Raw genomic sequence first — 17,395 nt, 5'->3', positions numbered from 1 at the left:
CATTAACCTCTGGTGCTACAGTCATTGAGTTGTTTCTCAAAGTTCTGTTTTTATCTTATTTCTCAGCCCCAAGGACTATTGGATGATAATGCCTTTTATATAACAGCGTACTCTCTGAATGGCATCATTTATGTCTCACTCATAATTGGTGTTTGTGCCTCATAAAAGGCACGACACAGCATGAACTTCCTCCATTTGTTGCAGTGGCAGGTGATGTAACAAGCCAGGATTTATTGTAAAAAGCACCAGCAGAGTCAGAGAAGGGTTACAGAACCATTTAAGATGTGGTCTCACTGATTACATTTCATTTAAGCAATGTAACCCAATACATTTGACAATTAAGTGTTCATATACAGTATGTAGCTACAACAGGAAAGAGTTGCCTAGGTCGTATATACATTATAATAGTGCACTCCAGAATACCATTTTTTTGGGCCCTGGAGCTTCAAAAGTAATTAACAGCAAATACTTGACGCTTTGGCCGTGGGGTTGTTGGGGTGTGTACAGGTGCTGAACATAAATTCTCATAATTATAGGCTCTGAATCTGAGACAAAGCCTGACAAAGCTGTGAAACACAAGCTCAGAAAAGCTCCAACAACTTGAAAGATTATATTTATAAGAGTCACTGTCTCTATTAGACGGGTTGGATGCCTTGTTGATGGACTGTTGCAGGAGCTACTCTTCTCCCAGCGCACAATCAGTTCAATGTCTGCCTGGTTCGCACAAGCTAAAACAGCAGCAGCAGCAGCTAATATCTAACACCTAGCCGTTAAAGGATCCCAGCAACTCAGAACGTCATTGAAACAGCCCAACAGTCGTTAAACCCATTAATAACCTTAACGTAGCATTAACTGTCAGTGATGCCAACAGTTAACCCCGTTACTGTTTGTGGGGGTGGGCTTACGAAATGTCCCCAGTGCAGAGCGACGCTCTCAGGATGAAAAGAGAGAGGAAGCAGGGCAGAAACTGAGGAAATCAAAACGCTGTGTGCAGCTCTACAATGACATAAGGTCTTACCCATTTTAAATAGTAATGTTGATATTGTGGTGGGCTGCCACAAATAAATTAATGTGTGGGGAAACACTTCATTTATATATATTAAAAAAATTCCAAAACCAAATACCCACTCAATTAATGAATATAAGTTAAATGTTCAGCTCCAGTCTTAAAGTACAGATTGGGTAATAGAAGTAATCCACTGTAAAGGTCTCTTCAGGTTCACCCAGTGACTGGGACCTGACCTGGTATCCCAGTTGGCTTGGGTCCAAAGTCTATTTGGTTCAATCTGGTCAGGTTGTATTGCACTGGGTGTGTGCATCAATCTATATAATCCCCAAAGTAAATCTGAGCTATGATCAAGTGGTGTTAAAAAGTCATCACTAAATTCAAATTGTGTGTTGTTTTTTTATTGTTGCACTATGGAGAGCATGAACTGATGTTTTCTCTATATCTGGGTCTGTTTAGCTTCACTGCATGTTGGACCGAGTCTCATTATCCTCAGGTGTGTTTAAATCAGGTCTGACTGGCCCTGGGTCCCCTTTGGACCAGCCTTTATTCTATTTTTATTATTTTCATTATTATTAACTCATCCATACCCATTGGTAGCTTTGTCACCTTCTGCCTATGCCAATCCTCAATGCCTATGTGCAGTTTCACATAGATTGACCACGTCAGTGAGTAGAAAAATGTGGAACAGGGACACAGACAGACACACCCACAGACAGAGTTTTCGTCATTATATAGTAAGATTTATTTATGTCTATAAGACAATGAATTTATGCACAAAAAGTTTTGGTTGGTTTTCTGGAGTTGTGTTCCAGATCAGGTCAAAAAGTTTGGACTCATTAGGACTTGTAATCCATGTATGCCTTTATGTGAGGCTATCATTCAAGATAAACACCAGAATGCAAAATGAATCTTCCTCAACAACTTAAGGTTTTAAACCTACCTGTGTACTAGAACGGTTCTCAATTTCAATTTGATTTGAGTTTTAAATGTACTTACAACATGGTCTTTTGCCATAAGTTTGTTTTAACATGACAGCACATTCAATGGATCTGTCACAGAGCTATCACAGTTTTCATACATCAAACTTTGTGTCAAAATTTGCAGCACTTTGTCACAGGATACAGCATGTTAGCCATTTGGTTCCAAGGCTTGAGCAGGATTTGTTTCTCCGTTCACTAAAAACTTGTAACAGCTCAGACTTCCCTTGATAAATGGAAAATGCCAAAGATGGAAAAATTCAATTCATTTTCTAAATTGCCCGAGCACAAGTTAATTTGTTTGCAAAGGCATAGATTGAAATAGCAGTTATGCAGCAAGGCTTTGCATATTCTTCCACAGTAAAGAATATTGATTGTGGAGCATGCTGACAGCTACCTTAGTCCTGGACAGTTCGCCCTTACAGTCTTCTTGATTGCTGAACTCTCGTGAGGAATTGATGCAAGGCCTGAAAGCAGTCAACAGCAAGGTGTCACACTTTAGAGGTGCTGTGGAGGTGGATGTTTTGCATTTGTTAAAGAAGTAGCTCCTCTGTAGTGTAGCACCTTGTACTTGATCCAGACAATGTCAGTACAAGTAGAAAATGATATATGCCCAAGTTGTTTTTTGTGAGATCATTTTAATACTGACACAAATCTGTGGATGATGATTAGTAACAAAACACAGAAGGTCAACATTAGGATCTCTTTTGATGATTAAACTTCATGGGTTTAGTTTCAGGTTTTGTGCCCTGTTACTGTGTGTGTACTTAGATGTGAAGTGGTGATGCCGTTGAACACGTCTCACTTAGACAGAAAAATATGACCCAGTTCTGTTGTGAAGATTAGAAAATAATAGTAAACAACATTATATTTTGCCATGCAAAAGCGTACTACATGTTCTGTGCTGTAGAACAGTAATGACAGTGAGTACTTTATTATCCCCACCACAAGATTAAAATCACAGCCTTCACAGATGATGAGTATGATGTGGCCCAGCGGTAAACAACTGTAATGCAGATGGTCTGGGAGTTTAATGGGAACACATTCTGACAGCTAAACATTCCCTCACTCTCAGAGGGTGGGGAGTTTTTGCAGAAAAAAAAAAAACTTCAGACGGTTTGTTTTCAGACTTTATGCCTTTTCATGAAGGCTTGAGGTTATAGCCATTTTTAACTCCCCTTTCCCTGCTGCTTTTCCAGGTGGAATATAGGCAGATACTCCAGAGGGACCTCGGAGACGCACATTTTCCACTATGAACCGCGCCTTCAACAGGAAAAAAGGTGAGCAGAAATAACAAATGCTCATTTAGGTGGTGGAATTTAGCATGGCCTGTTTTAGCTACAACAGTGCCACAGGCTGCACAAGAGTCCTTTAGACGTGTGAGAGAGAGAAACGCTGCTGTGTTGGACAAATGCAGATCTCCCTTTGTTATGAGACCTTTTCATTAGCTCCATTTTATTTAATTACTTAGGCTACTCTTTGCTAGGCATGGACAGTGATGGACATTTTTACAATAGGGCTCTGCCACCTAATTGTTAGTGGACATTGCGCACTTTAAAATGGCACACCACCAATTAAACACATTGAGTTTGGTGTAGTTGTCACGAGGGGACGACTCAGCTTGTGAAAACAGTTTTTATAATGTCTTCTGAAGCCCTGAAGAAAGAAAAGAAAGTCTCTGTGTGTGGGGGGGGGGGGGGGGGGGGCTTTCAATCGTGGTAAATGTAGGATCCAGTGTTTTTCGATGCTTGGCCGGTACTAGATACCAGAAATCTGGATTAATGTTGCCTCGATTTTTACCACTTTAATCTGTGCAACCCAGTCGTAGGAACGCAGATGGCATCGTATATTTCTACAAGCCAAAAATACGTTACATTTTCATGTCATTTTGTAGCAGATATTTTGAAACTCAACATTTCAACAGTATTGTGGTTTAACATGTGGCTAGGTTTAGGCAAAAAATGGTTAGAAAAAGATCATGTTTAGGCGTAGTAAAAACCCAGTTTGGTGGCACAGTCACAGCTGGAGAAGCCATCAATGTCTCAGTGAAAAACAACAGCTTTTTGGGGTACTATTTAGTGGTGAAAAAACAGCACTTGGTTACTAAAAAACAACCATGTTTGGTGGGTAAAAGGCTGCTGAAAAAACCGTAATGACCCCTTTGCTGGCCTTGAGCTCTGCAGCTGGGCAGGCGTCTCACCGAGATGCCACGCCATCCACCACCACCTCCTGATAACAAAGTCAGCTCATAAACTACGTCACTTTGGAAACATTGATACGACACGTATGAAACATATTTGTGGTTTGCAGAAATGTACAATGCCAGCATTTTCTTCTGGTGACTGGGCTGCCTTGTTTGCTTTTTTCTAAGCATTTTTTCAGTATGTCTGTTCACAGACTTCTAAAAAAATAGAATGACATTTCTGTACACTCCACTGCAAACTGTTAAATGAATCTGCCGTGTCTGAACTAAAGGACTTCAGTGGTCTTTAATCTTTAATTTTAGTGATATACAGATCATTAATTTGGCCACTCTATAAAGTCTTCACACATTTGAAAGCATCAAATGAAAAACAAAACTATGTTGTTTATTGCTTTGTCGGATGAAATGATTTAATTATTTAGATAAAAATCATGTACTGTGCGACTTCAAAGGCTGTTTGACCAACACTGGCTGCGATGAAACAGCCAAAACATAAAAATATTCATTCCCATCAAGCCATAAAAGACAACGGAAATGCCAGTACAAGCATAAAAAAAGCAATTACAACATAATGCATCCTGCCATGCATTCAGGTAAGTGTTACACAGTTAAGGTGGTTGTGCAACACTGCAGAGTCTTGAGGTGACCCTGCCCAAATGCGGAGGAAAGGATATTTGTGAGTGCAGTTTGCGTAACAGCTTGATGTGTTTACCACCATCTGTCCCACTCCCTCTAGTGTGTATGAACAGACCTGGAGGAGCCTTGGACAGTGTTGGGGAAAGTGTCCGGGGCCCAGGTGTTGCGTCGGGCTTTAATGATGTTTGGGTGTTATAATTCACTTTTTCCCATTAAGTCCTCTATTTCGGGAGCTAAAGATGGTGATCAGGGAGGGCGGATAATCCCTTCTCACCTCACATTAGATTCCCCTTTGACTGTGTTTAACGGAAATGGCTCCATTCCTTCCATTTTAACTGGCATTTCATTTCTGTGAATTTCAGCTGATACCTAGGCTGCACATTTGTACACAAGCCTGTGCCTATATTGTGGGGGCATGTTGGAGAAAAAAAAGTAAATTATAGCTGAAACAAGGCACAATCTTAAAGTTGGCTTTGGCAGCAGACAGATAATGAGGGCCTCTTCAAAAAGGAAGGACAGTTAAACAGACCGTAAACAGTTTTCTCAACAAATTCTTCCAGACAGGCTAGCACACACTGTCCTTCTTTTTGCAACGGCGAGGAGCTGCAAAGGCTGCACCCATTCACCCGTGTGCCATAAAAGCGTGTTAAAGCCTTTTCATCCAGAGACCCACAACAGTTTGCCGACCTCCATCATGCACTATTATATCTAAAGACCAACAGATGCCTGACCCTTAGGCTTCTCTCTAGATTTAATTTCTGCAACAGTTGTCACAGTCAGTCTGTAGCAAATGGTGCCAAAAGGTCCATAACAGATAGCATAACAAAAGCCTTTTCCCTCCCTAAAAGATAAAACGTTTTTCATTTGAGAGCATGAACCATAATATACAAAAATATCTGGAGGCATTGGTGTGTGTGCACGGTATATTTAGCCCATGGCATGCACGCTCAGCGGGCCTCAGTATTCCAAGTTTCCTGTTGCAAAACAAAGTGAATGTCGATGAACGGATTAAATGTCACTTTGATACAGAAATCTGAACGAAGGCCTTTTATGTGAGGTTTGAATTGGTGTTTGAATTAGCTGGTATCTTGAACTGTTCTTAATGAAAATCCTATGTTGAGGACGATAAGATGATGCACAGTGCAATTACTCATCTGGGTAGGACTTTGAATTGTGTTAGAATAGATTTAGACCAGCCTCTTAGATTGTTTCTTGTCTCATTATGCAATGATTTGATTCCTTAGAAAACTTTTTCATCTTCTTCCCAAATTTGACTTCAGTTGTGGATGAGACATCATTGGAAATATCATTTGATATGCAACTTTGCAGCTGACAACCTCCCACACAGGCTGAACAAAGGTTTACTCGCTAGTGATTTCACATTAGAGTAAATGATTCAGTCTCTGCTGAACTCTTAATAGGTCTGAAAGAGGATAATTGCCTCGTGTTGTTGATGCAGTTAACATTGCTCCCCTCCATTATCATTGGCACTGTTTTTGATTTATTTATTAATACAAAAGGGTGGTTTGGACTGGGGATGGGCATTTAAAGGTCCAGTGTGTAGGATGTACGGGGGAAATATTGTCAGAAATGAAACACAATATAAAAAGTATGTTTTCTTTAGTGGACACGATTTAAAAAATAAGAACTGTTGCAGTCTCCTTACCTTAGAATGAGCCATTTATATCTACATAGGGAGCAGGTTTTCATTTATGGAGATCACCATGTTGCACTGCCCTGTTTCTACAGTAGCTCAGTATGGACAAACCAATCACAGGCTCCAGACAGGGCCAAGAAGTCCAACTGCAACGACCAGCACCTGAGTTACACTGATGTTTAACGTCAAACTGTTTTATTCAGTGTTTCTCGTGGTTTAAATGACCTAGTCTGTTTGTTTTGGAGAGGGAGAGACCTTGGGCTTCCAGTGAAAACCTCCTGAATGTCTAAATCTTACGCCATCGGAGAAAAAAGATGACCACACATTATTATGTGTTGGACTAGTCGCCAACAGTGACATGCCAAACTGCATGGGAAATATAAAGATTTTTAATGGGAAGCAGCATTATTTGGTGTGTTTACCAGGTTACATCACAAGCTCTGTTTGTTTTGGAAAGAAGGAGACCTTTTATGGATAGTTTGGCTCACGGTAAAAATCCTCTGAACATATGGATCAGAAAATGGGCGAGCAGCCTGTCTCCAAGATGCCGAACAGCTTTGGAGAAACATGGATTTGTAACCTTAACCTGCTTTATTCAGTGTTTTTAAACCATAAATTCAAAATTCACATCAGAAAAATCAGCAAACTTTCTGATGCTGCTGTTAACTAGCCTGGAAATCCAGACTCAAATCTAGAAAGATTCTGAGTCTGGCCCTCACCGATACACCCTTCCTACCCAAGGGGCGGCACTAACTGAGGCATTTCAAATGCCGCCACATGCAACTGGATAGCACGATGGCCAATCAGAGCAAAAAACAAGGTGACGTATTCATTGCACTAAGCCCTATTTGTTTGCAGACTAGTGGGGCTAACTGATATATTATGCTTCTGCTGTATCCCGTCGGCAAAATGGCAATCCTTCCTGGAAACAAAGGCTTCTAGGGCAGTCTTCTGTTCCTCTCTCAAGGAAAAAGATAAGTGTAGTTGGCTTAGCGTTTCTTCCAAAGCTAAATTGAATGGATGTGGTCCATTGGCAGCTGCCATCTTGGCTGTTTACTTTTCGACTCCTACAGCGCAGCGTTGTCGTCGTCATGTTACGCCCGCCCAGAGCCCGCCTCTGTCAGATAGACTGATCTGATTGGTCCGATGGTGATTCACCGGGCTCTGCTCGTCGGGGCCAGATCCTCGCGCAGAGCAAATTCGAATTTGCTAGGGGGGGGGGCATCTGGATTTCCAGGTTAGCTGTTAACATTACATAGGTTAGATGCAGCACTGATAGCCACTGAGCTGCTCTCCTCCCTGTCAGCTTAACATCTGCCTAGTTAGCACACACTAACACAGCAGTAGCGGCGAACATCTTTCACCGAGCCGGTTCCACTCTGTCCCATAAATAAACGTAAGGTAACATCAACAGTATAATGCTAACATTTAGTCCTATCGCTCTCCATCTGTCCCCAGCACGGAGCTCACCCTCTCACAGCAGTAGTCTCATGATAAACAAAGAGAGAGCGACAGCAGGGCAAGGAGGCACTGCGCTGACCCAAGCAATACACTGCACAGAAGTCTACAATGAAATAAGAGTTTGCCTTTTTTAAACAGTAAAAGATGATATGAAAGTCATGGTCATGTGATGGAGGTTGGGCGACGATTACTCTATATGTTGAATGGATACTGACGTCCAAACAAGTACTTGAGTACTCATGCCCGTCCCTAGTTTGGACAAAGGCTACAGGATGGTTCCAGATTGTCTTTCATTGTTTTCCTTCACTTGTTAGTTTGTAAGTTACTCCTAAATCTGAAACAGTCAAACAAAAGTACAACATCTGTAGAAAAGGCTTATAAATTTCTGATGTTTTGTACTTGTGCTGACTGCCTCTGCTCTCTTGGCTGTGAGAGTGAAGGCTGGCACTGACAACAGGCCCACTCCACTGATTTAGCTCCCCCTTTATCTCTGTGTCTGGCTGTGTTTTGTGGACTTGATCACGTCTAGCAGGTAATGCCAGCGGGGATCTTGATCATTTTTATATCCTATGTTTATTGCCCCATGCTCTCGGACGTGACTTGCACTGAATAGTTGTAGAGAGTTCATGTGCACCTTTTTGGCCAGCCACAGAGCAGTAGTTAAGAAAACAGCACTCATCTATTATACCATGCACTGTAACGGTCACGTAACCTACTCTGACCTCTTAAAGTGATTTCATGTCTTGGCAGCTGATGACCTTGTGAGTACTGTATAGTATTTACAGTCCATTTATTAGGTACATCTAGCTGAAACAAGTACAGTCTTATACAACCGCCCTGTATAAATCCCACCTTCATAAAGGTTATGTTCCGTTTTTGTTGTGTAAAGTGGAAGTACAGAGGTTTTTTTACCTGTAACTTATCATTATGAAGTAAATGTTGATTGCACAATCTAAAGGCTATGAAGTAACGACAGCATCACCATTTAGACTGGTTCCCTATAAACTTTGTTTCACAAGGCAATTTTGGTTGCCACTGTGTACAGTCTCCAGGGAAAATGAAGGCTCGATTTATGGCACAAAAGAAATGCATCAACCATTGTGCAACCAAAAAAAGGAAGAGGATATCAGTGATTCCCACACATAGACAGTGGGCTGCCCAGGTATGTGAAGTCAATTTGGTGACCCATTTTTGCATTTTTTTTTTAATCCATCCAAGAGAATGACACCATCCACATTCGATTAACCGCAGAAGTGCTGAGGCAGAAGTCTGTTCCTCCTCTGAATAGTGTTAATGTCCTGTTCAAAGCACCGTGCTCCGTGCTAGGGTCAGACTTAGAGAGGGGGAAACACATACTGATGAAGAAACAAAAACAGTTGTCTGTTTCCACTTTAAAGAGGTGTTGATTCAACTTTACTATGTTTTTGGAGGCTTTAGTTTATAGTGCTGTTAAACTGTGTTGAGTTGTACTGACAAGTGTCTCTAATTAGTCTAACCTCATTGATATAAGTGGGGACCCTATAACTTTCATAAAGTAAGAATTATAAAAAATATAAGGTTGCATTTCCGTCAGCTACCCAATGAACTGGCAACTGAGAGTATTTCATTGTCTCTGACTGACTCGCCATGTTGTAACTACTTTGCCATAAATACTAAATAATAATTTACAGCATTATGTGTGAATGTACATATTGTCAGCACTCTTGAGCCGGCAAACAATATTTCCTATATTTGTCAAAATGTCTTTGTATGGTCTTGATTTACTAACTTTGAGACACAAGTCAAGTTTTACCTTAGTCAATTAAGATGTTTAAATGGACATTTTTCAAACAAGTATTAATATCGCCTTACTTTTAGTAAACCTGAACAACAATTAGCCTCTGTGAAATGTAAATTTCAGACATTTCAAGACAGATAAAAAAAAGCTTATTTGTGTCTGCTATTGCTTTTCAGGAAAAAAAAGTGTTAACAGTATCTTAGAATTACACCTACTCTTTTCCCTCATTAAACAATCCCCATTTCATGAATGCACAACAATTGTTAAATTTATTCAAACAAAATGTTTTTTATTTCACTGAACTGACAATCCTCAGCATATGTGCACAGGATGTTTCAAGTTTCCAAATCACGTATTGCATATTGAAGGATTGGCTGCCAAACTAGTTGAGATATCACAAAATAATCTAGTACGTTCAGATGAACTGAGATTTAAGCTGAGCGCAGAGGAACTTTCCTCCTTCAGCAGATAAATGTGAAAACAAACTCTGCCCATGCATCATTCTGCACAGTGAAGGTCAAAGAGAAGGAACAATACGCAAAACATATTTCTGAGTGAAGGGAGCCTTCAATATATGTCAGTAATACAATGTATAATCTTAGTATAGAGAATAGCCCCCCTGTGCCATAGCAAAGGTTACAGAGCAGCTGTAAAACCTGGACTGTAACAGTTAAGATGATGAAAAATTGTTGACTTTCCAGTTGTGCATTAAGAAACTCCCGGACTTATTTATTCAGTGATTGGAAGCACACACTGAATCCACAGTGTGTATTTAGTATTAAAGTGCAGAAAACTGGTTAAATTCCACTGCAGGTCACTGTAATGTGCAGCATCATATCTAAACTGATTGACTGCAGTAATACATATTTTACAATTCTGTCACACCAACAGATGGCAGCTGAAGATAAGTCACGTCGGTGCAGAAGAATAGCCTAAATATAATGGCCTACTGTGCTGTTATTATACAGTAGACGAGGACAGGGCACTGTTTGCCCTGGATTCTCTTCCCGCAGTGGAGCCAGAGTGACTTGGGTATTTTTGTAACACTAATTTACTAAAGTTTACTTTTAATTATACGTACAGTCATGATGAATCTGTTTTTATAGTGTGTTGCTCAACTTTTGGAAGAAAGTAAAGGGCAGATTGTATTTCCCATGTTTATTTGCTCACTGTTGAACAGTGACGTAGTGTTGCCAGTAGCTACATCTAAAGGGTTAGGTGGTCAGCTGGTCAATCCAAGCCAACCAAAGTGATTAGATGGATCATTCTGCTATGGTTACAGGTACTTATTTATCTGAATTGTGACATCCACATCATTTTAAAGCTGTTTTTTTTTTTTTTTTTTTTTTTTTTCAATTATTAATGGCAGATGTCCTCTATCCATCATTATGATCGAATCAGCAAGAAGCACTCACACAGAAAATTAGATGCTGAGGATAAACAAGGTCTTTAATTTCCTCATGGCTGGGCCGGACAATATAAATACCACTTCAGAAATGTACCCTGCAACTATTACACAAGCCATAATTAATTGTTTGTAAATGATATCCTGATGGTGTTGTGCGTGTGTCATCCCCCCCCCCACCCCCCCCCCCCCCAATGTAATTAACTCATGTCTGATTGGAAGGACCCTATTATGTAAGAGGAAAGTCCAGAGCTTTAGAGCATGTGTCATCCCCTGAATGTCTCCTCTGACCACACTGGCTTATAAAGCCATATGACCATGTCCATGATCCTTAAGCATTTCCCTTTTTGACTCCAAGTAATCCGTATTAGCCCTGAATGGGTCCTGAATTTCTTCCTAGCAGCAATATGTCCTGCATTTGATCTTCACATTAAACTGAGTGAACCCTATCAAGAGCTTGTCAACGTAACAGAGAAGTGGCATTAAAATAACTTACAGGAGCTTGACACAAAGCATGAACATTCACACTGAATAATTTGATCCAATACAGTAACCCTGCAATAAGTACTACCATTGTGAGTCTTATAATACTCAGTTTTCCCCGTCAAAGAGGTTCAATTTTTCAGGAGAGTAGATTGCAGTGTTGTTGTTTTGAATTCAATTGCAGGGAGCTTGTGTGATATTTCCCAAATGTATTATATATGGTGCAGACAAAACCTCAAGTGAGATTCTCTCAAAGGACTCACTGTCACTGTTTCTTATGCCATTGCAACATTTTGCATTTCCCCCTTTGAGTCAAACAGTATTTGATGTATGGAACAAGATGGATGTTTATGCTCAGTTTCAAATGCTTTATCTCACAGCAACACTGTCCTGTTGGGCCTCAGTAAAGAGTGGCTCAGATCCTCCTTTCTGCTTGGAGCCCCTTTGAAGTTGTCTTCTGCATGATGGAGAACTGTGCATACCCAGCAAATTCATTCAGTGTCATTGATTGAGCGCTGCAGTGAATTAGGCTATTGCCTGCCCACTTCTTTAGGCCCTGTAGAAAAATTGTGTACTAACAGCGCAGCACTCAAGCTCTAAAAGGTAAAAGCTGAGCTCAGGGAATGTTAAAGAGGGGTGACCACAACACTTAATAATATGAGCTAGAGAAGGTATTGTTTTACATAGGGCTGTTAAAGTTTTTATCAGCAGTAGTAGTAATAGAAGTAATATATTAATACTGATAGTCAGCAAGTAGAGCACTGGGATCTGTACTGAACCAAGTTAAACAATGTGGTAATCTAGGATTCTGTTATTATTCCCAACTCTATAACTAATTCAGAATAGACTGGAAAGATGTTTGATCAGAGACTCACTAAAAAGATATTTAATTGGTACATTATGCATGGTCATCCCTGGGCTAATGAGTGGAAATTCTTATTTTATTTAAACAATTTGTCATTCATCTTCCGAAACAGATTACTTTGTGATATTCAGAAGATTAAGGAGCAAAATGTATGAACTTCTTGTCTCATACAGAACAGCTACAGTGTAGAACGTAATGTGAAGTATAATTTAAACAAAAGATAAAGATCCCTGTGGGTACAGTTATGCTCAGGAACATAACCGTTAACAGTAGAGACAAGAAGGTTTAACGCCACTCTAGAGGAGGACAGACTTTGTTGTGTGAGATGGGTAAAATGGAGAATGAGTCTGCTAAGACATAAGAGATGTAAGTTTTGGTAAAATGACCTCCATTTATGTTGATATGTCTTGATTTGATGACCATGAAAATTTTGAGCTGCGTTTGAGAAGAGGAACATTTTTGGGGGCAGATTTTATTTGCCGGGCCTCGGATAGAAGTGTTTTGTTTGGAACTGAGCAGTAGGATTGCAAAGGTATGAAAATTTCATGATACAATAATACAATATGTTATTTATTATCAGTTAGAATGACCCTTAAAGGAATGAAAATGGAAGGGTTATTTTTGATTGAACAAACAATATGACAACCATCAACTTTTATAGCACGGTATACCTTAAAAACTGGTATATCGAGCAGTTATAAAACATGTAGTTTGAATTGATCACTGCAACAGTACTGTAATGGTGTCTTGTAAACACATGAAGGTTGGGCACCTGTTTGTGTGCGTGATACTAAAATAAATCAATCAGTTATTGCTAATAATAGATACTTTATTAGTATACTACCTGTTTTCAAAAGTCGTGCACATAGTGAGGTGACAAATCATAATGTGCTACAAAGAAAGTAACCACGCAAATGGAACAGACGTAAGACGACAGACGAAAAAGTTAGTTAATTTGGTTAATTTGATCGTCAACTGATAAGATACCAAACCCATTTTCTCGAGACAATAATTTGCAAAATGTAGCTGCTATGAGAGAAAAGTTCCTGAAGCATATCAGGTCTTTGAAAGTTTCTTTGTTGATCTTTGGTACATGTTTTTTTGTCAGTAAAATATTATCTCACTTACAGTATCTTCAAAAGTGAAGAATGATATGTTATAATACATATTATTTTTTATATTTCTTTTTGTGGAGGACTTTGAAGTACTTGTTTTCTTTGGCTGTGGAGACTCTTTGCCTGGATTAACAGGAGAATGTGAGATAAAGGGAAGAACAGCTGTTAGCTGGTAGATAAGGAGAGATGGTTTGAGATAAAGGTCTAATAGATCAGACCATCAATACATCCACAAATTTTCACAGTGTGCTGGACTTGTGGTCTCTTTTCCTTGCATGTACCACTGTACAAATGCTTGTTAGCCCTGCAGTTTAGATTTTTGCAATATAAAATGTATTGTAAGTTTAAAAGGAATACTACTGCCCGAGTCATAGTGTGGCAAAATGTCATTATTGTAATTTGCTGCTCATGTGAGCTGCTCACCAAAACATGTGAATACAGTAATGTTTTGAAGCATTTGTGTAATCTGCAGCGGAGGCAGATAAGAGCCACCAGAGCCTTTTTTATTTGCATTGCTAAGGAATGAGGCTCCCTTGTTAACTAAAGGTACACATTGTTTCTTTTGTTTTCCTTCTGCCATGCCAAACGGCTAACCATTTATATCTGTCTGCTCTGTTTAATTAGAGCGGGTATCTGTGGAAGGCACTGTAGGCTGTAGTCCTCGGACTGCCAATAGATCAGGTAGAATTTTAAACAAGATAAATAAAGAGGGAGAGAGAGAAGAACAGTGAGCCTTATATAGTCACAACCTCCCTTATTTGTAATCACTGGATGGGAAATGACAAAATACCCGTTTTCAGAGAGAGCCAAGCCCATGATGTGACAGGGGAACGGTGAAGGCAGCTATTACTCGTCGCTGGAGTGTAACACGCATGAAGGACATGTGACCTTTATGCTGTCACACATCCTAACTAGTCCTGCAGGAAACAGGAGAGCTCTGAGAAGCAATGCAACCCCTGTCTCCAGAGACATGTATGCAGCACGCCACAGTGTGACACAGAGGCATGGACACTTTTCAGACTGTCATCCCTTCAATTTTCCCTCATCTTCATCCAACACCTGACAAGTCAACCACACACAGTGACCTTCAGATGCCACGGCTCATCCTCACGCCCCAACAGTTCATCTTCCATTTTGGCAACCCGGAACAGCGCTTGTAACTTTTGCCGCTCTCAGTGTGCTCACATAGTTGCCATTTTATGCAGCAAAGTGAGAGAAAGAAGTATGTACTCCCTCCCCCTCACCCTCCCTCCTTTTAATCAGAACAGTGTGTGCTGACGCCTTGAAAAAATGTCAGCCTACCTGCCATGCAGCTGTGTCAGCCCTCACCACTCTCCTCCTTTCTTCCTCTATCCTCTTTCTTGGAATTTACAGTTTATAAGCCTCCTTAGCTGCACAAGAAAGGAGGAGATACTTCATCCTTCTATCAACTCTCATTCAAGAGTCCCACTAGGAAATTGATTGCACTTTGGAGGAGACTGTTGCAAGGTGCAGGCGGGGATAATCTCATTGCACAGCTGTTAAGTAAACTTAAAAGGAGGACAATGTAAGTAGAGGAAAAGGCTCCCAGTTGACCATGCAGTGTCTGAAAACTAAAACAAAGTTCTCTGTGTTAGAGGTTGCCTCCCCTGTCTCCTTACTTCCTGCCACCAAACTGATTTCCGGAAGAAGTAAACACGACTTCCTTTGCAAGTCAAGACTAAGCCTGTTGGTTTCCTTGTAAGTAATATGGGAGATTAGCAAACATAAGCAATCACAATTAAGCAAATGTGGAGCACCAAATGAACACTAATTAGAATAGACTTTGAATTCATCAAGCCACTTAGCCAACAACATCAATGTAAACAAAGTCATTAGCATACTTGCGCAGAGGACACGCTGAAGTTGATTCACATCGTTTGCACCTTGCAAAGTCTTGATTAACGCAATCAACCTACAGGAGTTGAGTGCCACCAAGGTCGCAGTCATGCGTCTTTTGTCACAGGATTCATTAACAGGGCGATAGCCGTTTATGAAAAGGAAATGAAGTGAGAGAGGGGTGCTTAATCAGGGGATGATTAAGAAATGCTAAAAACCATTAATGACCTGAAACGACCCCTGACCCACTGCTCATTTAGCATTGATGTGGTCTTCAAAGTGTCTTTCTTTCTCCTTATGACAGCCTTGGTTACAAGCACAAACTTTTCATTAAAATGTTTATGTTCAGCCTTTCACAGAAACGCATCATTGGAAAACATGTCAAACATATTTCCTTATAAAACATGCAAAGCTGATGTTTTTTTTAATATTCTAAATTGCACATTATTTACATTAATGTTTCTTAGCTAGCAGTCTACTTGTTCACTATCATTACTACACTTTTTTACATGTTACTCTCACTGGCTGTCTATCAGCAATTGGCAGGAATTTGTGTTGTCATTGTGCGTGTGCACAATAAAATTATTACTCAGTAGCACTACTAGTGGTCTCCACAGGGTACCTTTAATTTGCACCATGTGGCGCACAGTCACATCTGTTTGCATCCATGCACATCTTTCCATTATTTTAGAATGCAGGGGCCTCATTACAGAGAGATATTGTAACTGCTTTTCCTATCTTAACTTAAGTTTCAAAGATAGGAAGAATCCAATCTTCCTATTACAGAAGCAATTCTAAAACTCATGGCTGTGTCCTATCCTTTCTCGGACCTCCTTCCTTATCTTCACTGAGGAAATCCAAACTGTAACTGTGATGTTCATTCTTCAGTCTGCACTCGTCCTGTCATGCCTGTATCTCTGATTAGAATGTACCGGTTGGCTACTCAAAATGGACAAGCCATGATATTGACTGCTCTCACTTCCTGTCAGTGGACAAAAAAAGACAGTCAGCGGCTTTTATTATTATAAGAAAATGTATAAAATTAATATAAAATCAAAAGTAATCGTTTTGGCAGTTGATAGACACCCATTAATACATGGTCCGAGAAATTTAAAGCATCATTGTATGGTTTGAGTAGACTTTCAGTCATGACATTTCTGTGTACTTGTTGTTCCCCATCTTCATTGTCATAAAGATATAACAACAGTGTTGCTGCCATTTTTATGACTCTCTGCCAGCAACAGCTATGGCCAAAGGCATTCATTTTTTGGGTTCATTTGTCTATCCATGCGCCCATCTGTCCTTCCCATTAAGGGAATTTCTTCAAATTTAGCACAAATGTTCACTTGGACACAAGGATGATCTGGCTAGATTTTGGTGGTCAAAGGTCACTGTGACCTCATAGTGTCTTTCAGAAACACTTTTGTGGCCAGTATTCAGCATCATATCTCAGGAACAGAAGAGGAGACATTTGGTCAGATACTAAATTGATGACACTAATCTTGGGTGTCTAAACTGTGGTGATTGTATAGATCTTCTGTGCTGCAATGTTTACGTTTTAAAATTTGTGGCTTCTTTGCAGCAACATACGAGTCTGGACAGACATGGATGGAAACTGAAACTTAGACAGAGACATACAACCACAAGGCAGTAATTCTAGATGTCATTTAATTTTGCCATCCTGATTTAGGATTCCTCACTTGGGAAGTTAGGATGGTTCTGTAATACCTTGATTCCTATGAGATGATATGATATGATTTTTTTCCCTAAATGCAGTTTGGAATGCTTCTGTAATACCAAAAATTCTAAACATCATCATAAACTGACATAAGATAGGATTTCACACGTTTCTGTAACGAGGCCCAGGTACTCTATTAATCCAAGAAATTGCCTTAATACATTTATGAGAAGTGCACTTCAATTACCATATCTGCAGGACAAAGGAGGTCG

At 40.0% G+C, this 17,395-nt stretch overlaps 1 protein-coding gene across 10 annotated transcripts in view; it reads left to right on the top strand.

The window, feature by feature from the left end:
• gulp1a (GULP PTB domain containing engulfment adaptor 1a) overlaps positions 1-17,395 on the top strand; it is a 125,210-nt gene that overhangs the window by 84,352 nt on the left and 23,463 nt on the right. For 8 of the 10 annotated variants that reach the window (XM_033617580.2, XM_033617577.2, XM_033617584.2 and 5 more), the window contains one exon: positions 3,186-3,266. The exons of the other annotated variants lie outside the window; for them this stretch is intronic. In XM_033617580.2, the coding sequence (XP_033473471.1) occupies positions 3,239-3,266 (28 nt within the window). In that variant the 5' untranslated portion in view covers positions 3,186-3,238. The remainder of the gene's footprint in view (positions 1-3,185; positions 3,267-17,395) is intronic. 10 annotated transcript variants of the gene reach the window in all.

The sequence above is a fragment of the Epinephelus lanceolatus genome, chromosome 14 (genome assembly GCF_041903045.1).
Source record: "Epinephelus lanceolatus isolate andai-2023 chromosome 14, ASM4190304v1, whole genome shotgun sequence".
In the NCBI taxonomy this organism is placed as follows: Eukaryota; Metazoa; Chordata; class Actinopteri; order Perciformes; family Serranidae; genus Epinephelus; species Epinephelus lanceolatus.
The sequence above is the reverse complement of the archived record's forward strand: the minus strand, read 5'-3'. Positions and strand labels throughout refer to the sequence as shown.